Source organism: Danio rerio, chromosome 23 (genome assembly GCF_052040795.2).
Source record: "Danio rerio strain M-AB ecotype USA chromosome 23, GRCz13ab, whole genome shotgun sequence".
In the NCBI taxonomy this organism is placed as follows: Eukaryota; Metazoa; Chordata; class Actinopteri; order Cypriniformes; family Danionidae; genus Danio; species Danio rerio.
Window position 1 is genome coordinate 49,575,001 of NC_141043.1, and position 27,877 is coordinate 49,602,877.

Below are 27,877 nucleotides of genomic sequence, written 5' to 3' on the forward strand. Positions count from 1 at the left end.
GCATGAAAACACGCATTTTATATGCAAAAATAAAACTCCAAATGAATAAATCTTATTTTAAACCTGGAATATCGTCAGTAGTTACAAAATTACTTTTAGACAAATACACATAAATATATATATAAATTCCATTAGGAATAACAGATTTTTTTTGCCAACATAAAAACATGATACCTGAAAATCACTAATCATTTTGTTTTTTAAAGACTAACGAAAAAAAAAGTGTATATATATATATATATATATATATATATATATATATATATATATATATATATATATATATATATATATATATATACATCAGGGGCAAATAATATTGACCCTAATATTATAATTTTTTTGTAATTAAAAACTGCTTTTATTATAGTCAAAATAAAACAAATGAGAAAAAAATATTGTGAAAATGTCCTTGGTATATTAGGCAATGATTAAAAAAGAATACAAAGTTCCCAGCAGTGTGAATCATATTGATTTCAACTGTGTATGTGCATAAATATAGCTGGAAAGACATTAAGAATTGACTTAACATTAAAACTTTGTAGTTTGATATACAGTAACCGGCCACTTTGTTAGTTACACCTTACTAGTACCAGGTCAAAACCCTTTTGCCTTCAGAACCACATTAATCCTTGGTGTTGTAGATTCAACAAGCTACTGGAAATATTCCTCAGAGATTTTGCTCCATATTGTCATGATAGCATCACACAGTTGCTGCAGATTTGTCGGCTGCACATCCATGATGCCAATCTCCCGTTCCACCACATCCCAAAGCTGCTCTATTGGATTGAGCTCTGGTGACTGTGGAGGCCATTTGAGTACAGTGAACTCATCGTCATGTTCAAGACACCAGTCTGAGATGATTGAGCTTTATGACATGCTGCGTTATCCTGCTGGAAGTAGCCATCAGAAGATGGAGACACTGTGCTCATAAAGGGATGGACATGGTCAGCAGCAATACTCAGGTAGGCTGTGGCGTTGATGCTCAATTGGTACTAATGGACCCAAAGAAAATCTCCCCCACACCATTACACCACCACCACCAGCCTGAACCGCTGATACAAGGCAGGATGATCCATGCTTTCATGTTGTTGAGGCCAAATTGTGAGTCGAGCATCCGAATGTGTCAGCAGAAATGGAGACTCATCAGAGCAGCAACGTTTCTCCAATCTTCTATTGTCCAGTTTTGGTGAGTCTGTGTGAATTGTAGCCTCAGTTTCCTGTTCTTAGCTGACAGGAGCGGCACCCGGTGTGCTCTTCTGCTGCTGTAGCCCATCCGCCTCAAGGTTGGCCGTGTTGTGTGTTCAGAGATGCTCTTCTGCAGAGCTCTGTTGTAACGAGTGCTTATTTGAGTTACTGTTGCCTTTCTATCAGCTGGAACCAGTCTGGCCATTCTCCTCTGACCTCATCAACAAGGCATTTGCGCCCACAGAACTGCCGCTCACTGGATATTTCCTCTTTGTCAGATCATTCTCTGTAAACCCTAGAGATGGTTGTGCGTGAAAATCCCAGTAGATCAGCAGTTTCTGAAATACTCAGAGCAGCCCGTCTGGCAGCAACAACCATGCCACGATCAGAGTCTCTTAAATCCCCTTTCTTCCCCATTCTGATGCTCACTCTGACCTGCAGCAGATCCTCTTGACCATGTCTACATGCCGAATTGCAGTGAGCTGCTGCCATGTGATTGGCTGATTAGAAATTTGTGTTAACAATCAGTTAGACAGGTGTAAAGTGGCCGCTGAGTGTATAGTTTTCTATGTACGCAAATACACAGACAAAAACATCTACACACACACAAAATGAGTCACTGATTATTTTTAAAATCGTTTGTAGCATCATAAAAGGTATATTGTGAGTTATATATTTATATAGGTTGAGTATTATGGTTCTAGTATAACGCAGTAATTATATTTAAAATAAATCACGTACTTTCAGACCAAAATTTTCCAGTGATTGCTGTGACCAAATTAAAGATAAAAATGAAGTTACACACGCTGCAAAGGCAAGACAAGTGTGTTTATAAAGCACATTTCATACAATTCAAAGTGCATGACATGAACAAGAATAAAAAAGTATAAAACAAATACAAAACAAAGAATTAAAATGATTAAAAACCAGTCAAAGTGTGTTAAAAAAAGGATTTTTGAAAAAGGAAGGGCATTTTTTTATGTTAGTGGCGTGCTGCTGAGGTATTATATTGTGATTCAGCCTTTCTCTATACGTTGTGCATGTAGTGAATGGTGTTCCCTTCTGAGTGCACTAAAGAGATGTCAGGGGGCACGGTGCCCACTCTGTGCTGAGGGACACGCTGCTCTGCCAGGCAGCTGTTTGGGGTATTAATAGTGTGTGTGTGTGTGTGTGTGTGTGTGTGTGTGTGTGTGTGTGTGTGTGTTTTCCTGGCTGTCACAACCTTGACAGAGTCGTGCAATTTGTGCATTTAGTTTGTGGCTTTAAGAGATTTTGGCAATTTGTAAAGTTGTATAATTCAGCTTCAGAGTTTGTGTAAGTGTCAATATAGAAACACAACATTTATATCAATTTTCTGAAATCAAGAAGCATTTTCTAGACAAGTAAACAATACAGTCTTCTATTTAGAAATAATGAGTCCAAATTGAAGAGATTTTCCTTAAAACAAGCAGAATAATCTGATCATGTGTTGAGCAAAATAATCTCATGTTAAAGCAAAAACAATATCACTTTTCTTCCCCCGTTGTCAGATTATTCTGCTTGTTTTAAGGAAAAACTCTCTTCATTTAGACTCATTATTTCTAAAAACAACACAATATGCTTGACTTGTCTGGAAAAGCTTCTTTATTTAGGAATTGTAAGATATTTGGACTACAAACAAGACACAAACTCTCTGTAAGAAAAGCATTTGTTTCATTGTAAATAAGTATATTATATGGTTGATATGAGTGATCCCAGGTGGTCCAGTATAATTAAAAGTAATTAGGAATTGTGATTTTAAATAGATTTCCGTGCAGAGTTTGGAGCAGACCGTCTGTCCAGTTATATTGTGAGTCTTCCAGATGTTTCTCCTCGGCTGCTGATCTCCATATAGGGAGATTTCCCTCTCTGAACAGGTCAAAATCCCTCATGTGGAGCAGCAGATCCTCATACTAGACAATCAGGATTGAATTCCACTGCATACTATATACATGTAGCATCTGCCTGGCCAGTAAATAACACCCTAGCAACCACTGAGAACACCCTGACTACACTCTAATGACCACTCAGATACTCTGGTTTTACCCTGTCATCTCTCTTGCATTCACACATAAACTTAGCAACACAGAAGACCCAGACTACACCCTAGCAACCGCACAGAACATATTTGCTATTAACCACCCAGAACACTCTTTGATCCCCTCGGGGCACCCTAACAACACCCTAGTAACCACCCAGAAAACTGTTTGATCCCCTCCAAGCACCATGACAACACCCTAGTTACCACCTAGAACAATCTTTAATCCTCTTGTAGCACCCTGACAACCCCCTAGCAACCAGCCAGAACATTATTTGATTCCCTTGGAGCACCCTGACAACACCCTAGTAACCACCCAGAACACTCTTGATCCCCTTGGAGCACCCTGACAACACCCTAGTAACCACCCAGAAAACTCTTTGATCTCCTCTTAGCTCCCTGACAACACCCTAGTAACCACCCAGAAAACTGTTTGATCCCCTCGGAGCACCTTGACAACATCCTAGCAACCACCCAGAACAATTTATAATCCCATCGGAGCACCCTGTCAACACCATAGCAACCACCCAGAACACTCTTTAAATCACCCAAAGCACCCTGACAACACCCTTGAAACCACAATCTTTGATTACTTTGAGCACCCTGACAACACCCTAGTTACCACCTATAACATTCTTTAATCCTCTTGTAGCACCCTGACAACCCCCTAGCAACCAGCCAGAACATTATTTGATTCCCTTGGAGCACCCTGACAACACCCTAGTAACCACCCAGAACACTATTGATCCCCTTGGAGCACCCTGACAACACCCTAGTAACCACCCAGAAAACTCTTTGATCTCCTCTTAGCTCCCTGACAACACCCTAGTAACCACCCAGAAAACTGTTTGATCCCCTCGGAGCACCTTGACAACATCCTAGAAACCACCCAGAACAATTTATAATCCCATCGGAGCACCCTGTCAACACCATAGCAACCACCTAGAACACTCTTTAAATCACCCAAAGCACCCTGACAACACCCTTGAAACCACAATCTTTGATTACTTTGAGCACCCTGACAACACCCTAGTTACCACCTATAACATTCTTTAATCCTCTTGTAGCACCCTGACAACCCCCTAGCAACCACCTGGAACATTCTTTGATTCCCTTGGAGCACACTGACAACACCCTAGTAACCACCCAGAAAACTCTTTGATCTCCTCTGAGCACCCTGACAACATCCTAGCAACCACACAGAACAATTTATAATCCCATCTGAGCACCCTGACAACACCCTAGCAACCACCCAGAACACTCTTTAAATCACCCAAAGCACCCTGACAACACCCTTGAAACCACAATCTTTGATTACTTTGAGCACCCTGACAACACCCTAGTTACCACCTATAACATTCTTTAATCCTCTTGTAGCACCCTGACAACCCCCTAGCAACCACCCAGAACATTCTTTGATTCCCTTGGAGCACCCTGACAACACCCTAGTAACCACCCAGAAAACTCTTTGATCTCCTCTTAGCTCCCTGACAGCACCCTAGTAACCACCCAGAAAACTGTTTGATCTTTTCTGAGCACCCTGACAACATCCTAGCAACCACACAGAACAATTTATAATCCCATCGGAGCACCCTGACAACACCCTAGCAACCACCCAGAACACTCTTTAAATCACCCAAAGCACCCTGACAACACCCTTGAAACCACAATCTTTGATTACTTTGAGCACCCTGACAACACCCTAGTTACCACCTATAACATTCTTTAATCCTCTTGTAGCACCCTGACAACCCCCTAGCAACCACCTGGAACATTCTTTGATTCCCTTAGAGCACACTGACAACACCCTAGTAACCACCCAGAAAACTCTTTGATCTCCTCTTAGCTCCCTGACAACACCCTAGTAACCACCCAGAAAACTGTTTGATCTTCTCTGAGCACCCTGACAACATCCTAGCAACCACACAGAACAATTTATAATCCCATCGGAGCACCCTGACAACACCCTTGAAACCACAATCTTTGATTACTTTGAGCACCCTGACAACACCCTAGCAACCGCCTAGAACACTTTTTGATCCACTTGTAGCACCCTGACAACACTCTGGCAGCCATCCAGAACATTCTTTTTGATCCAAATCACCCTAACAACCAGCCAGAACAAACTGACTACACCTTAGCAACCCCATATCAGTGACAGTGTGTGTTGTACAGTAAAACAGCTCTCACATTCTCTCCTGTAATTGTAAAGGTCTAGATCTGGTTAGAAATAGTTTAAATATTTTACATGTCAGGTAATGAAGAATGGGTGTATGGGTGTATGCGTGTGTGTGTGTGTGTGCATGCGTGCGCACACTCTCTGGTCTGCTTTGAGTCGTCTGGCTGTCCTCCAATCATACGCTGTTATTTTTGGACTCAGCATTGGGAAAATAAGAAGCTTGTTATATTTCAGTGCAGCGGCCGTCACGCTCACGTGATCCACTGTGGACGCTGCAGAAATATTGGGGAATTGCGCTGTAGGGGAATTGATGAACTTAGTCTATGAGTTTGTGTGTGTGTGTGTGAGAATGAGTGTGTATGGGTGCTTCCCAGCACTGGGTTGCAGCTGGAAGGGCATCCGCTGCCTAAAGCGTATGCTAGAATAGTTGGCGGTTCATTCCTCTGTTAAATAAAGAGAGTAAGCCAGGGGTTGCCAATCCTGTTCCTGGAGATCTACCTTCCTGCAGATTTCAGTTGCAACCCATAATCAACACACCTGCCTGTAATTATCACATGGTGTTCAGGTCCTAATTAATTGGTTCAGGTGTGTTTGATATGGGTTGCAACTAATATCTGCAGGAAGGTAGATCTCCAGGAACAGGGTTGGCCACCCCTGGACTAAGCCGAAGGAGAATGATGAATTGTATGAAATGAGCATTTGCCATCTCCAGCCTTCTGAATCGTGTCTTCAGTGTGAACAAACGGAGATGTGATGGAGAATGAAGATGAGTTCCAGAGTTTCTCCTGATTGCTTTTGATGTTTTTGGCTGCGGATATCCTGATAAATATGTTCCTGCTGTCTGTAAATTGCTCTTGATTGTGTGTTCACTGCTGAAAAATGCTTTTCTTATTGGATGTTTTGTCTTGTAATATCATGACATTCCTAAATCAAGCAGCATTTTCTAGGCAAGCAAATAATATAGTCTAGCTTTCAGAAATAATGAGTCAAAATTAGGAGAGTTTTTCCTTTAAAACAAGGTAAATAATCTGACAATGGGGAAGGAAAAATAAGCTTGTTTTTGTTTTGACGTTTCTTTTATCCCATTTCCAGGTTTTTTTCTTGTTTTAAGGGAAAAACTCTTCATTTTGACTCAGTGTTTCTGAACACAAGACTATTTTATTTGCTTGTCTAAAAATGCTTCTTGATTTAAGAATATTTAGATATTTGGACTAGAAACAGTGGCGCAGTAGGTGGAGCAGTGGTCTCACAGCAAGAAGGTCTCTGGTTTGAGTCTCGGCTGGGTCAGTTGGTGTTTCTGTGTGGAGTTTGCATGTTCTCCTCGTGTTGGTGTGGGTTTCCTCCGGGTGCTCCGGTTTCCCCCACAGTCCAAACACATGCACTATAGAGGAACTGGGTAAGCTAAATTGTCCGTAGTAAATGAGTGTGTATGGATGTTTCCCAGGGATGGGTTGCAGATGGAAGGGCATCTGCTCCGTAAAACACGTGCTGGATAAGTTGAAGGTTCATTGCGCTGTGGCAGCCCCAGATTAATAAAGCGACTAAGCCAAAAAATAAAATGAATGAGTGAACTAGAAACAAGACAAAAACTCCTAATAGGAAAGGCATTGTTTGCAGAGTGAGTGTTTACACACTTGGGTTAATTTAGTAAACAAACTAAAATTATTGGTGAAAAAATATTTTCGTTAATTGAAACAAAACAAACAAATCACATTTAATCACTGAAAAGCTAACAAATGAAATAATAATGATGAATTATAATCATTTTCAGAATAAGCACTCGCTCTGTGGTGTAAAATCAGAGCTGCAGCTGTTAAACACCAGTAGATGGCGCCAAACATATCAGTCAAACGCAATATTTTATTAAAACATCCGTACTATATAAGCATAAAAAGTGTTGTAATGTTTGTTTAGTTGCCGAAAACTGTATTAAATGTAAAACAATGCTAATTAGGCGTGTTTAACCTCAATATGAAGAATTTTGTCATCAATTTGACTTTTCATTAGTTTACGTCGCATTTGTGTGGTTTGTGAAACTATTATTTTATTTTTATTGCAAATAGTTTTGCACAGGAGTGAATGTAAGCTGCTAAATGCTAAACTAATTATTCATTCATTTATTTTCCTTCAGCTTAGTCCCTTTATTAATTTAGGGTTGCCACAGTGGAATGAACCGCCAACTTATCCAGCATATGTTTTACACAGCGTATGCCCTTCTAGCTGCAACCCAGTACTGGTAAACACCCATACACACTCATTCACACACACACATACACTACGGCCAGTTTAGTAGACCCTATAGCGCATGTGTTTGGACGGTGGGGGAAACCCACTCCACACAGAAACACCAACTGACCCTTGCTGTGAGGCCACAGTGCTAACCACTGAGCCACCGTGACTAAAACTAAATATATAAAAACTAAATAAAAAACAAAACAACATAACAACTAAACTAACAATGAAATGAACTGAAACTGAACTGAAATGCGCAACAAATGTGAGAATAGTGGTGAAACAGAAGCGCAGTGGTGTCTGCGGTGCGGGTTTTGCTGGTTTTCTGGTCCGTCTGTTTTGTGCAGGTGCAACAATGGCTTATTTTTATCCTAATGTTACGGAGCGACGGGACGGAAACTCACAGACAGAGCAGGAAGTAAGGCCTCTCTTCTATTTCTGCTTCCTGTTGGCTCTCAGAACAGAAATAACTCTCTCCTTGAGGAAGAAGTTGGTAAAGGATAATATGCTACAGACAGACAGACAGACAGATAAGCGTAGTCAGTCGTGTCTTCGAAGTAAGTGAAAGCTCCAGAAGGCTTCATCCTGCCATTCAGAAGGGCACTGTTTTGTCAGATGGCTCACCGGTCAGGTATACATCCCCGCTAAAATATCAAGGTGAAAGTCATCATAGCTTGTGTAGAATAGACCCAGATCCCAACCCAACCTTTTTTTATTGCCCGATATGAGTCTCGCATTAACGCCGCACTAATATATATACATGCATACATATACATTGCTCAGCATACACCACTCACAAATCTATCTTTTAAATTTAGATTTTTATTAAATGATTTATTATATTATTATTATACTATATAATTATATTATTTATATACAATATAATATTTGTGCATATACATTAGCTTAGTCAGCACTGAAGCTAAATCTGGAGCTAATATAACAAAATAAACCATAACTCTTCAAAAACTAGTATAGACAAATGTATATTCTATAGAGAAATATTACAACTAGTTCAACATTTTTGTATGTAATGACTCAAATGATAAAATGAGGAGTATTAGTTTTATATGAAATGACAATTCAGCAATTACAAGTTTAGTTCATTTGACTGACATGACATAAGCAAATGATAATGTTATAAACAGCAGAGAGTTGTGTGAAAGCAGTTGATGCATGTCTAAAAGCATTCGCAATTTGTTGAAAGGAATGAGAAACTGCTACTAGGATGTGCACAAATGATTAATTGTTTTGAGAAATGCATGACCTGTTGTGCAAATGTAAATAGTGTAGTGAGAAATGCACCAAAGCCACTGAGAAAAACTGTAATCAGGGGTCGCCATAGCGGAATGAACCGCCAACTTATCCAGCATATGTTTTACACAGCGGATGCCCTTCCAGCTGCAACCCAGTACTGGGAAACACCTATTCACACTCATTCATATGCACACACTCACTCATACACTTCGGCCAGTGTAGTTGATCAGTTCCCCTATAGCGCATGTGTTTGGACTGTGGTGGAAACCGGAGAACTTGGAGGAAACCCACGCAAACACGGGGAAAACATGCAAACTCCACACAGAAACAACAACTGACCCAGCCGAGACTGGAACCGGAGACCTTCTTGCTGTGAGGCCACAGTGCGACACCACTGTGTCGCCTGGTCTTTTAATATGTTATATTAAATGCATTACATCATATTCCAGTACATCTTTATTTATTTATTTATTTAAATTCACTCCCTTAAATACTGAACAAAATGCTCTGAAATTAAACATTCGCATATTTTATTATATTTGCTGCACTAATAGAAGCATCGAGCCCGGATTCTGTGTGTTACGGTGAATTTACCACAGTATGAGCTCTGCAGAGATATACTGGGGCATAATGAGAGCGTGTGGATCTTCACTGCAGTGTTGGAGCTCTTGGGACGTGTGGATGTTTCTCATGTCTGTGACCGTGACCTTTGACCTGAAACTCCAGATCTGTTCGTCCGAGCGCTCATGGGAAACACACAACATCCACAAACACACTCGCTTCTGTCCCTCGAGATGCTTAGTCAAAAGGGAAAAATGCACTAATAACACACACACATACACACACACACACACACACACACACACACACATGCTGAAGTACGTTACATTTTATCTACAGATCATTTCATCCCATGGTTTGATTATCCTTGCAGTTTGACCATACATTATTACAGAAACAACCCATAATACTCCCAGCCCAATGTATGTAGTTTGTGTATCTGTTAAAGGTATTAACATCATTTAATAATACTTTATTTATAAATATTTAAATGTATTTATTTATGTAACGTCGTTATCTGTAATATCTTACAAGTAAACCAAGAATGGCATTTTATTAGTTTTAATGGTTTTAGATTTTATTATTTTTATTTATATTGTGTGTGTGTGCGTGTGTGCGCGCATGTGTGCAAAACCACTCAGAACACCTTAGCAACTCTATGTAATAGCAACCACTCAAAACACCTTAGCAACTGCATAGCAACACACTATAACCACTCAAAATACCTTAGCAACTGTATAGCAGCATCCTAACAACCACTTAAAACACCTTAGAAACGGCATAGCAACACACTAAAATCACTCAGAACACCTTAGCAACAGTATATAATAGCAACTGCACAAAGCTCCTTAGCAACTGCATAGCATCACAATGAAACCACTCAACACTCCTTAGTAACTGCATAGCAACATCCTAACAACCACTCAAAACACCTTAGTAACTGCATAGCAACATCCTAACAGCCACTCAAAACACCTTAGCTACTACATAGCAACACACTGAAACCACTCAAAACACCTTAGCAACTGCATAGCAACACACTAAAACCACTCAAAACAACTTAGCAACTGTATAGCAGCATCCTAACAACCACTCAAAACACCTTAGTAACGGCATAGCAACACACTAAAATCACTCAGAACACCTTAGCAACTGTATATAATAGCAACTGCACAAAGCTCCCTAGCAACTGCATAGCATCACAATGAAACCACTCAACACACCTTAGTAACTGCATAGCAACATCCTAACAACCACTCAAAACACCTTAGTAACTGCATAGCAACATCCTAACAACCACTCAAAACACCTTAGCAACTGCATAGCAACATACTAAAACCACTCAAAACAACTCAGCAACCGCACAGCAACATACTGAAACCACTCAAAACACCTTAGCAACTGTATATAATAGCAACTGCTCAAAGCACCTTAGCAACTATGTGGCAACACACTAAAACTACTCAAAACATCTTAGCAACTGTATTGCAACATCCTAACAACCCCTCAAGACACCTTAACAACTGCATAGCAACACACTAAAACCACTCAAAACACCTTAGCAACTGTATGGCCACATCTTAACAACCTCTCAAACTACCTTAGCAACGGTCTATCCTAACAACCACTCAAAACACCTTAGCAACTGCATAGTAACACACTAAAACCACTCAAAACACCGTAGCAACTGCATAGCAACATCCTAACAACCACCCAAAACACCTTAGCAATTGTATATCCTAATAACCACTCAAAGCATCTTAGCAACTGCATAGCAACACTCTAAAATCACTCAAAACAACTTAGCAACTGCATAGCAACATCCTAACAACCACCCAAAACACCCTAGCAACGGTATATCCTAATAACCGCTCAAAGCATCTTAGCAACTGCATAGCAACACTCTAAAACCACTCAAAACAACTTAGCAACTGCATAGCGACATCCTAACAACCACCCAAAACACCTTATCAACGGTATATCCTAATAACCACTCAAAGCATCTTAACAACTGCATAGCAACATTTAAAACCACTTAAAACACCTTAGCAACTGCATAGCAACATCCTAACAACCACCCAAAACACCTTAGCAACGGTATATCCTAATAACCACTCAAAGCATCTTAACAACTGCATAGCAACATTTAAAACCACTTAAAACACCTTAGCAACTGCATAGCAACATCCTAACAACCACCCAAAACACCTTAGCAACGGTATATCCTAATAACCACTCAAAGCATCTTAACAACTGCATAGCAACATTTAAAACCACTTAAAACACCTTAGCAACTGCATAGCAACATCCTAACAACCACCCAAAACACCTTAGCAACGGTATATCCTAATAACCACTCAAAGCATCTTAGCAACTGCATAGCAACACACTAAAACCACTCAAAACATAGCATAGCAACCAGTCAGAAGTGCTCTGAGTTTCATCCACAGATCATTTCTTCTCACGGTTTGATTAGTCTAGCTGTTTGACCCACAATTATTCCAGCCCATAATAATCCCAGCCCATGCGTTTCCTTTCTTTCACTGCAAACACAATGAATCTGGAATAAAGCGGCGGCGGCTGTTGTCGTGACTCATGACTGCAAAACAGACGTTTAGCTCAGTATGTCAGTGGTGTTGTAGAAACTGCAGAAGTGTGTATGATATCCCACATGCACTTATATAGTCGTAGTTTCAATAATAATAATCTGTAACTGATTATTAATGTCAATATATATTTAAAAAATAATAATTATAATAATTATCTGTACTGTTTGCATGTAAAACAACACATTACATCGTTTTATTGGCTTTTTTAGGTTATTAATTGTTTTGTTTATAATGTGTGTTTGTTATACAGCTGAAGTGTGTGTAACCGAGAGAGAGAGAGAGTGTTTGTGTGTGTGTGTAACACAGGGGGTAAGAGAGCATGTGTAGCAGAGTGTGTGTGTAACAGAGAGAGTGTAGCAGTGTGTGTGTATGTTAGTGTAACAGTGTGTGTGTTTGTGTGTGTGTGTGTGTGTTGATGTTGTGTGTTTTCTGGGGTCTTCCGCCGCGGGCTCTGACCTCTGTGTTTATAGACTGCCAGCAACATCCTCTCGCAAAATAAACAAGTGTGTGTTCTCATGAGCGTCAGCCGGTCTGTACTGGAGGATGAAACGTGTGTGTTTGTGTGTGTGTGTGTGTGTGTGCAGACGCTGATGCTCTCTAGCGCCTCCTGTCTGAGTGGCAGATGAACATCATGACCAGACACACACCACTGCTGCTGCTGCTCGCAACACTGCTCAACACACAGGTGAGTGAGTGTGTGTGTAACTCAGAAAGAGAGTGCATGTGTCAGAGAAAGGGTGTGTGTGTGTAACCGTTGCACTCACACACCCTGTTACACTGTGAGAGTGTGCTTGTGTGTGTGCGCATGCATGTGTGTGGTGGACAGTGGTGTATGTTGCTGTTCATCATGTTTTGGATCTGCAAAAGGCGGAGCAGACAAACGTTATTAGCTTTCTGTTCATCACACGAACAGTACACAAGGAGCTTTTGGTTTTAACAAAATTAAAATCAAGTAATACCCGGCTTTTTAGATTTAATAAGTAATAATAATATTAAATATTTAAGTGTAGCATGTGAAAAACAGCTTTCAGCTACTGTTGCTGATCCTAAATGTGTTCATTTAACATTATACTGTAATCTTGAACAACAACAGCACATCATTATATAGATTTTTTTGTCTCATTTTTAGTTATTGAATTAATAAATCCCTCATTAAAACGTCATGTTTGATTAAAAGATCATTTTTGAAGAATTATTTTAGTGGGATTAATTTTTGATTGCAGTTTGTCGCCACCTTTTGGCTTAATGATGCAGTTGCTGCAACCTCCATTTCACACGACAAGTTGCTTTTAAACGTTGAATTAAATTTCATAAACACTAGTGTTTACACTCACCGGCCAGTTTATTAGGTACACCTGTCCAACTGATCGTTAAAACAAATGTCTAATCAGCCAATCACATGACAGCAGCTCACTGCATTTCAGCATGTAGACATGATCAAGAGGATCTGCTGCAGGTCAAAGTGAGCATCAAAATGGGGAAGAAAGGGGATTTAAGAGACTCTGAACGTGGCATGGTTGTTGCTGCCAGACGGGCTGCTCTGAGTATTTCAGAAACTGCTGATCTACTGGGATTTTCACGCACAACCATCTCTAGGGTTTACAGAGAATGCTCCGACAAAGAGGAAATCTCCAGTGAGCGGCAGTTCTGTGGGCGCAAATGCCTTGTTGATGAGGCCAGAGGTCAGAGGAGAATGGCCAGACTGGTTCCAGCTGATAGAAAGGCAACAGTAACTCAAATAAGCACTCGCTACAACCGAGCTCTGCAGAAGAGCATCTCTGAACACACAACACGGCCAACCTTGAGGCGGATGGGCTACAGCAGCAGAAGAGCACACCGGGTGCCGCTCCTGTCAGCTAAGAACAGGAAACTGAGGCTACAATTCACACAGACTCACCAAAACTGGACAATAGAAGATTGGAGAAACGTTGCTGCTCTGATGAGTCTCCATTTCTGCTGACACATTCAGATGCTCGGCTCACAATTTGGCCTCAACAACATGAAAGCATGGATCATCCTGCCTTGTATCAGCGGTTCAGGCTGGTGGTGGTGGTGTAATGGTGTGGGGGAGATTTTCTTTGGGTCCATTAGTACCAATTGAGCATCAACGCCACAGCCTACCTGAGTATTGCTGCTGACCATGTCCATCCCTTTATGAGCACAGTGTCTCCATCTTCTGATGGCTACTTCCAGCAGGATAATGCAGCATGTCATAAAGCTCAATCATCTCAGACTGGTGAACATGACGATGAGTTCACTGTACTCAAATGGCCTCCACAGTCACCAGAGCTCAATCCAATAGAGCAGCTTTGGGATGTGGTGGAACGGGAGATTGGCATCATGGATGTGCAGCCGACAAATCTGCAGCAACTGTGTGATGCTATCATGACAATATGGAGCAAAATCTCTGAGGAATGTTTCCAGCAGCTTGATGAATCTACGCCATAAAGGATTAAAGCAGTTCTGAAGGCAAAAGAGGTCCAACCTGGTACTAGTCAGGTGTACCTAATAAAGTGGCCGGATTATTTCTCTATATGAGCACTATATCTAATATTCCTCTTCACTGGTTAACCAGTTTAATGTGATGTTGCAGGTGTGCCGCTGTGATGATGGAGTTTTAGCAGTGATGATGTCAGCAGAGGAGGTGACCGATATTCCAGCATCCTCCTCGGATTTTAAAGTGACCCGCGAGGAGATCCTTTCAGCTCAGTTTGAGTGTTTCCTCAAAATCATGCACGACCCCCCGCGCACTGATCCGGGTGAGAGACGGTTACATCAGTTACAGAAGTAACACAGCTGTAGCGTGCTAAAATTGCTGTCTGGGGATTTGGTGGACGGTCCTAGCAAGCACTTTTAGCACCCTAGCAACTGCATAGCAACCAGTTCGAAACTACATAGCACCTCAAACATCTTAGCAACTACACACTAACAACCATGAATGGAGTCCCTGCTCATTAAGGAAGTTGATAATGGTTTAATGAACAACTAACAAAGGTGTCGCTCAGAAACTCTAATATAATTATTATCTGATGATGGCTTGAGCTCTCGCTGGTGTGGAGTTTAAACTCCCAGTATGCACTGCTGTGAGAGTGGAAAAGGCCACTGTTGACTGTGAAGGACAGGAAGTGATGTTTAGCGTCTCAGAGTTTGTTTCCTATGATTGTACACTGGAGAGTCGTAAGGAAACACTCATTCTCCCACTTCAGTCTCCAGTGTTTCTGCTTTAGATTCTGATCCACCTCGGTAAACTACCATAAATATATAGACAATGCAAGTGTTCACAAGAAACCTAAATATAGCCTAAAAGTGAAATTAATTTGTTTAACTTTCTTGACATGGACATTACAATTACACTGGAAAATCCATGTGCGTTTGTTTAAGTGTTCTAGCAGACTTGATTATTTTCAACACCTGTCCAAGGCAAAAAAGCCTTAAAAAACCCCCACAATAATTCAAATTACATTTAAAAACAATATACATATACACATTGGCATAATTTTATACACACAATCTTTAAGGCAAAAGCAGTTATTAGGTGCAGTGTTTGTATTTTATTAGACACCTGCTCTCTCTCTCCCTCCTTTCCTTCCTCTACCTCTGCAGGCCCGTACTGTAACCGCACATGGGACGGGTGGCTGTGTTGGGGAGACTCCGCCCCCGGCACCGCTGTCCAGCTGTGCCCCTCCTACTTTCTGGACTTTGATTCATCCGGTAGGCCAATCACATGAGAAAATTAAGGAAATAGCACAATTGAAAAATGTTGTTACTTGTTTTTTTACTTATAAAACACACTTTTGTGTTTTTTGTGTTTTTGTGTTTTATGATAAAAAATCCAATTAAAACTTAATTTTAATATGAAAAAATTGCATAAAATGATGGATCGAATAATGTTGAATATAAGTAAAGTTCATTGCATGGTGAGAATCTTTCGTCTTTGTGAACCTCATGTTATCAATAACATTTACAAACAGCTTTGTTTTTAGACGTGTTCTGACTATTTACAGTAGAGACCCCAGAACTGATTGTTCAGTCCCACAAGTTTGAGTCCTGCTCCTGCAAGATTCAGTCCCACAAGATTGTCTTATTCCTGCAAGATTCAGCACTGCTCCTGCAACATTCTGTCCCGCAACATTCAGTCTCGCTCCTGCAAGATTAAGTCCTGCAAGATTCTGTCTCTTTCCCGCAAGATTTAGTCTGGTTTCCGCAAGATTCTGTCCCTTTCCTACAATATTCTGTTCCTTTCCAGCAAGATTCTGCCCCTTTCTTGCAAGATTCTGTCCATTTTCCACAAGAATCTGTCCCTTTCCTGCAAGATTCTGCCCCTTTCTCGCAAGATTCTGTCCATTTCTTGCAAGATTCTGCCCATTTTCCACAAGAATCTGTCCCTTTCCTGCAAGATTCTGTCTCTTTCCCGCAAGATTAGGCTGGTTCCCGCAAGATTCTGTCCCTTTTCCGCAAGATTCTGTCCTGCAAGATTCTGTCCCGCAAGATTCTGTCCTGCAAGATTCTGTCCCGCAAGATTCTGTCCTGCAAGATTCTGTCCCGCAAGATTCTGTCCCTTTTCCGCAAGATTCTGTCCTGCAAGATTCTGTCCCGCAAGATTCTGTCCTGCAAGATTCTGTCCCGCAAGATTGTGTCCCTTTTCCGCAAGATTCTGTCCTGCAAGATTCTGTCCCGCAAGATTCTGTCCCTTTTCCGCAAGATTCTGTCCCTTTCCTGCAAGATTTAGTCTGGTTCCTGCAAGATTCTGTCCCTTTCCTACAAGATTCTGCCCATTTTCCGCAAGATTCAGTCCTGCTCCTACAAGATTCTGCCCATTTTCCGCAAGATTCAGTCCTGCTCCTGCAAGATTCTGTCTCTTTCCCGCAAGACTCTGTCCCTTTCCCGCAAGATTCTGTCCTGCAAGATTCTGTCCCGCAAGATTCTGTCCCGCAAGATTCTGTCCCTTTCCTGCAAGATTTAGTCTGGTTTCCACAAGATTCTGTCCCTTTCCTGCAAGATTTAGTCTGGTTTCCACAAGATTCTGTCCCTTTCCCGCAAGATTCTGTCCTGCAAGATTCTGTCCCGCAAGATTCTGTCCCTTTCCCGCAAGATTCTGTCCTGCAAGATTCTGTCCCGCAAGATTCTGTCCCTTTCCCGCAAGATTCTGTCCCGCAAGATTCTGTCCCGCAAGATTCTGTCCCGCAAGGTTCTGTCCCTTTCCTGCAAGATTTAGTCTGGTTTCCACAAGATTTTGTCCCTTTCCTACAAGATTCTGTCCCTTTCCCGCAAGATTCTGTCCTGCAAGATTCTGTCCCGCAAGATTCTGTCCCTTTCCCGCAAGATTCTGTCCTGCAAGATTCTGTCCCGCAAGATTCTGTCCCTTTCCCGCAAGATTCTGTCCCGCAAGATTCTGTCCCGCAAGGTTCTGTCCCTTTCCTGCAAGATTTAGTCTGGTTTCCACAAGATTTTGTCCCTTTCCTACAAGATTCTGTCCCTTTCCCGCAAGATTTTGTCCATTTCTCGCAAGATTCTGTGCATTTTCCGCAAGATTCAGTCCCACAAGATTCAGTCCTGCTTCTGCAAGATTCTGTCTCTTTCCCAGAAGATTCTGTTCCACAAGATTTTGCCCCTTTCCTGCAAGATTCGGTCTATTTTTCGCAAGATTCAGTCCCACAAGATTCAGTCTCGTGTCTGCAAGATTCTGTCCCGCTCCCACAAGATTCAGTTCTATTCCTGCAAGATTCAGTCTCGTTCCCACAAGATTTAGTCCTACTCCCGCAAGATTCTGTTCTGCTCCTGCAAGATTCTGTCCTGCTTCCACAAGAATCTGTCCCACAAGATTCAGTCCCATTCCTGTAAGACTGTCCTGCAAGATACTGTCCCTTTCCTGCAAGATTCTGTCCCTGTTTTTCAAGACTCAGTCCTACTCTAAAAAAATTCTGTCCCTTTCCCACAAGATTCAGTCCTGTTCCTGCTAGATTCTGTCCTGCAAGAGTCTGTCCCTTTCCTGCAGTATTCAGTCCTGTGTCTGCAAGATTTAATCTCTCTCCCACATGATTCTGTCCCTTTTCTGCAAGACTCGGTCCTGCTTCCTTATGATTCTGTCCCTTTCCCACAAGATTCAGTCCCACTTCTGCAAGATTCTGTCCTGCTTCTGCAAGACATAGTCATGCTCCCACTAGATTCTGTCCTGCTCCAGCAAGATTCAGTCCTTCTCCGACAAGATACTATCTTATTCCCGCAAGATTCAGTCCTACTCTCACAAGATTCTGTCCCTTTCCTGCAAGAGTCACTCTTGCCCCCACAATATTTTGTCCTGCAAGATTTTGTACCTTTTCTGCAAGATTCTGTGCCGCAAGATTCCATAAGATTCTGCCCTGCTCCTACAAGATTTTGTCCCGTTCTCATAAGATTCTGTCCTACTCCCGCAGGATTTAGTCCCATTTCAACAAGGTTGTTCCCTTCCCGGAAGATTTTGTATTGTTTCGGCAAGATTCAGTCCAGCTCCTGCAAAACTCTATCCCACTTCCACAAAAATGGTTTCACTTGTTTTGAAATTGTAAAATTCTGAGTGAAAGATGATAATTTCTGCTATTTTTTTTGTTGTTGACCAGAGAAAGTGACAAAAGTGTGTGATGCAGATGGCCACTGGTTTCGCCATCCAGAGAGCAACAGACTGTGGTCAAACTATACTGAGTGTTCAGCGTACACTAAAGAGAAGCTGAAGGTGGTGCACAACATACACTCAATACATATACAAACACACACTCATATACACATACATACACAAACACACACACACACACACAGACACACACAGACACACGCACACACACACACAATACAAACAAACATGCACAGACAGACAATAAACACAGAAAACAAACACACGTGGACACAAGCACACAAAATACACAAAGTGCATACACACTCACAAAACAAACACAGACACAAACACATAATACACACACATGCACACACATTCACTTATCTGTATATAAAAACAAAAGAAGTCTATGTCTTCTTTAATACGGCTAAACGTGTGTGTGTTTGTGTGTGTGTGTGTGTATATGTTTGTGTGCATGCATGTGTGTGTGTGTGTGTGTTTGTACTGGTTTTGGTGATTTACAAGTACACAAATGTATATAATGATGTGTATGACTTTACTTACTCTGTTAAGATGGTTTATAAGGACATGTCTTGTGTCCTCGTGATTTGAAACGCTTAAAAGGCACTAACCTCTGTGTGTGTGTGTCTTTCAGGTGACGTATGTGATGTATTATCTGGCGATGGTGGGACACGTTCTGTCCATCATTTCTCTGATGATCTCCATAAGCATCTTCTCCTACTTCAAGTACATCACACACACACACACACACACTAGTACTCTTAAAGGGATAGTTCACACAAAAATGAAAATATCCTTCATTTACTCTCCCTCAAGTTTAGTCTATAGATGAGAAATATATTTATGTGCAAAACTGTAAGATTGCATGAAACATTAGAGAATGAATCAGCTTCTCCATCCAATGAGAAACAGAATAACCTCCTCAGCTCCTGCTGCTCCTGCACAGATATCACTGAGAGCAGTGGAGTCTGCTGCACTGTTGGGATTCTCCACTGTGCTGTTTGTTCTCCTCTAATCAGTGTACCCATATACCTGAAGCTGTGAGAGTTTTTTTTTTTTTTTTTTGCATTGTGACGCAGTTCCTAGAGAAATGTAAAAACAGTACACATGGCTTGATTATTATTTTTTTACTGCCAGCTGATGGGATGTAGTAAACAAGGTTATTATAGTTAACAAAACAAACAAAACAACGAATAATAAAATGTATTTTTGTTAACCGAAATAAGATAAAAACGATAAAAACTGAAAGTAACTAAAGTTTTAGCAAAAACCTCCTTCATTTTCATCTTTGTAAATGTATTTAATACATAATCTTACTGTAAGCCTTTTAGAAGTAAACCTATTTACTTCGCACTGCAGGTGTTTGCGCCGTATGGCACCTCAGTGTCTGTAATCCTGCTGCTATTGGCCAGATCGAGCCATAAGTCATCCTCGCTGTTGCTCCTGTGACAAAAACAATGAGTGGACATGACAGCAGCACGGTGACAACATTAAATACAGAGACTTAAATCTATTACTTTAACACATTTGTGCCCAATAATAGGTCTCATTTCTGTATTAGTGATCACAATCACGGACAAATCGTTCATTTTAACCGGATCTTCTAAGTGAACCGGTTGAACTAGTTCACCAAATCTAACTGAATCATTTGAAACGATTCGCGTCTCCAGTAATGTTAAGCATTTATCCACAAACAACTTACTTTTTAACATGCCTGATACACCCGTCTGACTCAAAATAAACCAATATATCCTGAGTTATTCAGTTACTAGAACAGTACACTGAGATCCAATTTGGGAAGTGGAGAACCGATAATACTGTGCATGTGTGATTCAGTGAACCAAACACAAACAGTACATGACAGCCTGCTGTGACAGAACTAGACTTGAACAACTGCAGCGTTTTAATCCAGGGCTTAAATGAGGGGATCTGGCCAAACGTACGTTTATTTCAGAACAGAAACTCGTAATGTATAACTCGTAATTAAATAAGTGAATCAATCTTCAGTTGGATTGCAAAACGTAATTGTAAGACACTTTTCAGATCATGGTGATGTTTTTCAGACTGAAATTCAGATTGCTGACACATATTTGATATGTTGAGTCCGAACATGGGAAGATCACAAAAGATCCGGTTTGCATTAAAGATCTAATCTTCTCATCACTACTGTGTAACTAACCTCAGAGCAGCCTTGCACACATATTGTACTGAAGGCTGCTGTCTTGTGGGCTGCTGTATTTGAGTTTGAGGATGGGTAGATGGTAGTGGTAGATAGTAGTGTTCATATGTTCTCGGAATACATGTTTCAGAAAATGTATGGTTTAGCTTTTGTTATACAATATTTATTTTGTTTATTTTAAATATTGCACCTAACAAATAGCTTTATACTAATATTGAAACTAATAAAAACTAAACTAAAACTTAGCCATTTCAAAATATAGAAACTAATAAACACTAGTAAATCTCCCTCTAAAAACTGACTGAATTTAAACAAAAAAAAAGTTTAAAACAAAATAAAAACTAAAACTAATGTAAAATCCAAACCTATTATAATCTTGGTAGTGAAGTAGGCAATTCATTCAGAAAGATGAGGAAAAAGGAAAAACAGACTCCTCCTCCTCCTTATTACTGTTTGAGATGTCAAAACTGAAAGCTAAAAGGGGCGTGGTTAGGTATGTTAGCCCCGCCCAATACCTCAGACAGACCTAATCTGAGTGAATAAATGTAAATCTTCATTTATGAGTGAACTGCCCCTTTAAGAGATAAATAAATAAATAAATAAATGCAGACGGTGTTAAGGGTGTTGTCTGTGTGCAGGTGTTTGAGCTGCCAGCGCATCACGCTTCATAAAAACATGTTCACCTCCTTCATCCTCAACTCCTTCGCCACCATCGGCTGGTTTTACTTCGTCATCGGTGAGCAGCAGACCAGGACTGACTCCGTAAGAGCAAAACACACACCTCACACACTCCTTGGTAAAATGTAAATGTACTTGCAATACTTTACCCCAACACAGGACACAACTCTAATCATTCAGCGGAGTGATATGGAGCTGTAATGCGCTCTAAACCTGCCGGAACTACTTTGCCAGAATCATGGCAGATATAAAAGAAATCAGTTATTCGAAATGACTTATTAAAACTATTAAAATCTGTTCTTCTCTCTGTTAAAACTTAGAAAATATGTGGAAAATAATAAAAACTTTCACAGGAGGATGAATAATTTTGCCTTCAACTCTATATAATCTCTATATAATCTGATTTAATAAGCCACCATGACTGGTACTGTATGTGTATCTAAATAAGTGTTTCTAAGGTGTGAAATGGCGTGATGACGGTATGAACGCATTGCTAAGTATGTGCGTCTGCTGTTGTGTTCAGTCTCAGGTGGGCTGTAAGCTGCTGGCCAGCATCATGCACTACACCTTCTGCTCCAACTACTTCTGGATGCTGTGTGAAGGCATTTACCTGCACACACTCATCATCGTGGCCGTGTTCGTCGGAGAGCAGCAGCTCGGCTGGTATTACATCCTCGGATGGGGTACGACACACAAACACACCTGAGATAATAAGACTCCGGCACACTGGGGGGATTATTACTTACACTCAGGGCCGGAGAAAGCGGAACTGCCGCTCTAGGCAAAGGACGGTCACATTGCCCTCAACAATAAAGTGAAAATCAATGGGGGGTGGGGGGGCTCTATTCTGCCGCCCTACGCGAATATAACTGAGGGTGCGGGTGGTGAGGGTAGTGTCGGGGACACCGCTCTCTCTATTCTGCCACCCTAGACGCAGATATAACTGAGGGCGCGGGTGGTGAGGGTTGTGTCGGGGACGCTGCCCTCTCTATTCTAAGGCTCCAGACGTGGATAACTGAGGGCGCGGGTGGTGAGGGTACTGTTGGGGACGCCGCCCTCTCTATTCTAAGGCCCCAGACGCAGATATAACTGAGGGCGCGGGTGGTGAGGGTAGTGTCGGAGACTCCGCCCTCTCTTTTCTAAGGCCCCAGACGTGGATATAACTCAGGGCAAGGGTGGTGAGGGTAGTGTCGGGGACGCCACCCTCTCTATTCTGCCGCCCTACGCGAATATAACTGAGGGTGCGGGTGGTGAGGGTAGTGTCGGGGACACCGCTCTCTCTATTCTGCCACCCTAGACGCGGATATAACTGAGGGCGCGGGTGGTGAGGGTCGTGTCGGGGACGCCGCCCTCTCTATTCTAAGGCTCCAGACGTGGATATAACTGAGGGCGCGGGTGGTGAGGGTCGTGTTGGGGACGCCGCTCTCTCTATTCTAAGGCTCCAGACGTGGATCTAACTGAGGGCACGGGTGGTGAGGGTACTGTCGGGGACGCCGCCCTCTCTATTCTAAGGCTCCAGACGTGGATATAACTGAGGGCGCGGGTGGTGAGGGTCGTGTCGGGGACGCCGCCCTCTCTATTCTAAGGCTCCAGACGTGGATATAACTGAGGGCGCGGGTGGTGAGGGTCGTGTTGGGGACGCCGCTCTCTCTATTCTAAGGCTCCAGACGTGGATCTAACTGAGGGCACGGGTGGTGAGGGTACTGTCGGGGACGCCGCCCTCTCTATTCTAAGGCTCCAGACGTGGATATAACTGAGGGCGCGGGTGGTGAGGGTCGTGTCGGGGACGCCGCTCTCTCTATTCTAAGGCTCCAGACGTGGATATAACTGAGGGCGCGGGTGGTGAGGGTCGTGTCGGGGACGCCGCCCTCTCTATTCTAAGGCTCCAGACGTGGATATAACTGAGGGCGCGGGTGGTGAGGGTCGTGTCGGGGACGCCGCTCTCTCTATTCTAAGGCTCCAGACGTGGATATAACTGAGGGCGCGGGTGGTGAGGGTCGTGTCGGGGACGCCGCCCTCTCTATTCTAAGGCCCCAGACGTGGATATAACTCAGGGCAAGGGTGGTGAGGGTAGTGTCGGGGACGCCGCCCTCTCTTTTCTAAGGCTCCAGACGTGGATATAACTGAGGGCACGGGTGGTGAGGGTCGTGTCGGGGACGCCGCCCTCTCTATTCTAAGGCTCCAGACGTGGATATAACTGAGGGCGCGGGTGGTGAGGGTCGTGTCGGGGACGCCGCTCTCTCTATTCTAAGGCTCCAGACGTGGATATAACTGAGGGCGCGGGTGGTGAGGGTCGTGTCGGGGACGCCGCTCTCTCTATTCTAAGGCTCCAGACGTGGATATAACTGAGGGCGCGGGTGGTGAGGGTCGTGTCGGGGACGCCGCCCTCTCTATTCTAAGGCCCCAGACGTGGATATAACTGAGGGCGCGGGTGGTGAGGGTCGTGTCGGGGACGCCGCCCTCTCTATTTTAAGGCCCCAGACGTGGATATAACTGAGGGCGCGGGTGGTGAGGGTCGTGTCGGGGACGCCGCCCTCTCTATTCTGCCACCCTAGACGCAGATATAACTGAGGGCGTGGGTGGTGAGGGTCGTGTCGGGGACACCGCTCCCTCTATTCTGCCACCCTAGACGCAGATATAACTGAGGGCGCGGGTGGTGAGGGTAGTGTCGGGGACGCCGCCCTCTCTATTTTAAGGCCCCAGACGTGGATATAACTGAGGGTGCGGGTGGTGAGGGTAGTGTCGGGGATGCCGCTCTCTCTATTTTGCCGCACTAGACGTGGATATAACTGAGGGCACAGTTGGTGAGGGTAGTGTCGGGGACGCTGCCCCCTCTCTATTCTGCCGCCCTAGATGGCCGCCTAGGTCGCCTCTATGGAAGCGCCGGCCCTGCTTACACTTAGCATCAGTTTCTTTTTTAGAGGTTTTTCAACATTCACTTTGAATGACTTTAACTTGAAAGTTACCTGTTTAAACTGTAACTTCAGCAGCTCAAAGCACACAAACAAAAGCTCCAATTTCATTGGTTGGCCAATTTTAATACCGTTTTTCATACTGAAAATACGAGCCAGAGACTTCAGCAATAATCACAGGAAAACATTGTCCAGTCTATAAACGGCAAAACTAAATATTTGTTTCATATATATAAAAGTTGTATAACTATTCCCATAATCCTAATGTTAATGAGACAGTATTTGCCCTTCTGCAGGTTTCCCAGTGATCCCCGCTGTCATGCACGCTGTGGCACGTCTGTTTTATCACAATGACAGGTAAAAATGGTTAATATTTAATTGAGAGATGTGGAGGAGCATTTAATATTTAATTCTGCTATGTGTGTGTGTGTGTGTGTGTGTGTGTGTGTGTGTGTGTGTGTGTGTGTGTGTGTGTGTGTGTGTGTGTGTGTGTGTGTGTCTGTGTGTGTGTGTGTGTGTGTGTGTGTGTGAGACAGGTGTTGGGCCAGAAACACAGATCTGCTCTACATCACACACGGCCCAATATACGCCGCCCTGCTGGTGAGAATCTCATTCAGAAATCATTCCTTGACGAGAAATATGACATGAAATCAAGAGTCACATTCACTGCTGGATAATTGTGCTTGATCTGAAGTGCACCTGTAATGCAAAAATGTGTGTGAGCCGTGTGTGAATATCTCCAGCAGCCTCTAATGCTCAACATGAGTTAATTGTGCTTGTTGTAATCAGACTTGATGAAGGAAACACTGTGATTGACATTCTCTCTTTGTACGTGTCATCAGAGGGGGAAAGCCCCGCCCACTAGTGCCCATCTCTCCATCTCATTAGCATGTCCAGCAGCCCTGAATGAGAAGCAGCCGTCTGTCCATTCGCCATTAGAGTGTTTGAGCTGCTGAAGATGATGTCAGCATAGACTAAGAGGATTATAGATGTGGAGTTCTAGAAGAACAGCGACATAGACTGAGAAGCATCACGCACACACGCTGAAGCACACATGACCAGCACTGACAACACACACACTGCTGATTTACATCTGTCACTATGAGGATGTAGCTCCGCCCTCTTCTTAAAAGAGCACAATCTCATTTGCATTTAAAGTGACAGTCACCCTTTTAGGATCAAAGCCTGAAAGGGTCAGAGAGCTGGAGAACATGATCTGTGTTATTTTCAGCTCAAACTCAAACACACACACACTCCAGACACAGCAGAGACACATTTACAGCTTGTAGAAAGATGCATAATTTCTGAAAACAAGCCTATATGTTGTACTTGTCTGTAAAATGCTTCTTGATTTGAGAGTTTTGAGATATTTGGACTAGAAAGGAGACGCAAGCTCTTCTCTGCAGTGTAGTGTGTCTGCTCTTCCTCCGTCAGGTGAATCTGTTCTTCCTGCTGAACATCGTGCGTGTGTTGATCACCAAGCTGCGAGTGACGCACCGCACCGAGAGCAACGTGTACATGAAGGCGGTGCGGGCCACCATCATCCTGGTGCCGCTGCTGGGGGCGCAGTTCATCCTGGTGCCGCTGGAGCCGAACGGACGCATCTCACGCGCCATCTACGAGCTCTTCATGAACATATTCGTGCACTTTCAGGTACGCTTACGAGAATTAACTCTAGAGCTGACGAGGTGGACATTTTGACCATGTTTACATCTTGTAGTTGAGTAACTTGGGTCATTTTCGTTCACTGTGGCTGATTTTGAGGCTTAATTTGGCCACAGTTCTCTCTCTGTGTCAGCGTATATGATGATGTTTCCAGACATGTCCTACTTTGACTCATATTTTGGGAAAATGCGTTGACATTTTTCAAAACCACAACAACACGCTCTGTTCAGATTGACTCCCCTTTGGTGATGTTGGGGCTGTTTTTGCTCCATTGACTTCCATTATAAGCACATTTATGAACTGATTTAATTAGCAGATGATCATGCATTCTGGATTGATGCTGGTTTTCCCTGTTGGGATTAAGAGGGACAATCTGTTAACACAAGAACACATTTTGGCCATATGCCCACAGCCATATATCACCCTGCAGCCCAAGACTGGTTACTCACTGAAGCTAATGCCTAGTTCACACTAGAGGATTTTAAGCCTGATTTGAGCCCGATTTGGAAGTTAACAAGCTCGCCGACAGATGGTGCGGGAGCTCGGCGCTCTTTATGTGTGAACTACTGAACAAAGCATCAACGAGGCTCGCTGACGCGTCGCCGACACCTCGCAGACGGAAATCCAACATTCAGCATGCTGAATATTCCAGAGCAGTCGGCCGACTCAACCCCACGTGTGGTCTGATGTAGTGACGAGCTGCAGCCAATGAGAGAGCAGATCAGCATGAGCTGAACGCCTGTGTGTTCAGGAGCTCAGCAGAAACATCTGTGATTGGTCAGAATGGGCATCGGTGCACTCGCTTTATTCTGCGTTAGCACAGACATGAGAGTAGGCTGTATTAACAGTGGAACTAGAATTCTGTAACTATTAGAATTACCATACTGCTCATTCTGACCGTTCTCATATAAACGCCATACTGTCACAACATATTTACATTCAAAGCTATTATTGAGATATTAAAATTAAGCTTTGAATGTCTGGCATCATATTTAATGACACCATTACCCCGCTAGTAGCAAAGAATTCTGGCCCAGATTTGGCATGAAGCTGGCACAGCAGGCATTCATCTGGCACTGGCATACAGCAGGTGGGCCAAACATGGCCCGGGTTTGGCAGAGGTGGCACCGTCTTTAAGGCGGCACACAAGATTTGGGCCAGATGAAAAACGTAGTATTTGGCCCAGATTTAAACATTTGAAAGTGGGCCATGTGAGTTTGGCCAGTCTTGACCCACATTTAAAATACACTAAAATCAATTTTGAGTAAAGAAAAAAATACTACCAATCAGGTCACTTTGAGAAAAACGTGCCCATAGTGTGCCTAAAGCGCATCACTCCATGGGTTTATCAATTTCATTGCAATCGTGACACACCAACCTATCTGGCCCAGTTCAGGCCCAGTTATGAGTTATTAACTTGGCTGAGACTTGGCCCAGATATGGTCCGTGTTTGGCCCTTGTCTGGAAGCCAGATTTGGTCCAGTCATGTACCGTAATTCACTGTGGCATGTGGGCCAAGCAAAACCTGATTGTGTGGGCCAGAGCTGGGCCAGAGAAATTTTGCTATGTGGGCCTAAAAATATAATCTTTTTCTGGTAATACAGCCTATAAATATGTAGTTAAGATACTAAAACACTTAAAGGTCTTGGCTTTCATTTTCACTTACAAACAGGAGCTATTTAACAGCACAGAATAAGCTGTTTTGAAAGATATCTGAAGTAAATTGATGTTTTTGCCATCAGTAAGTTTTG

At 42.7% G+C, this 27,877-nt stretch overlaps 1 protein-coding gene across 1 annotated transcript in view; it reads left to right on the top strand.

Moving 5' to 3' along the window:
- calcrl2 (calcitonin receptor-like 2) overlaps positions 1 to 27,877 on the top strand; it is a 35,764-nt gene that overhangs the window by 799 nt on the left and 7,088 nt on the right. Inside the window, exons 2-11 of the mRNA XM_087307943.1 lie at positions 12,667 to 12,767; positions 14,676 to 14,841; positions 15,686 to 15,793; positions 18,679 to 18,791; positions 19,327 to 19,418; positions 21,510 to 21,633; positions 22,073 to 22,232; positions 24,758 to 24,818; positions 24,998 to 25,061; positions 25,896 to 26,114. Of these exons, the coding sequence (XP_087164069.1) occupies positions 12,705 to 12,767; positions 14,676 to 14,841; positions 15,686 to 15,793; positions 18,679 to 18,791; positions 19,327 to 19,418; positions 21,510 to 21,633; positions 22,073 to 22,232; positions 24,758 to 24,818; positions 24,998 to 25,061; positions 25,896 to 26,114 (1,170 nt within the window). The 5' untranslated portion in view covers positions 12,667 to 12,704. The remainder of the gene's footprint in view (positions 1 to 12,666; positions 12,768 to 14,675; positions 14,842 to 15,685; positions 15,794 to 18,678; positions 18,792 to 19,326; positions 19,419 to 21,509; positions 21,634 to 22,072; positions 22,233 to 24,757; positions 24,819 to 24,997; positions 25,062 to 25,895; positions 26,115 to 27,877) is intronic.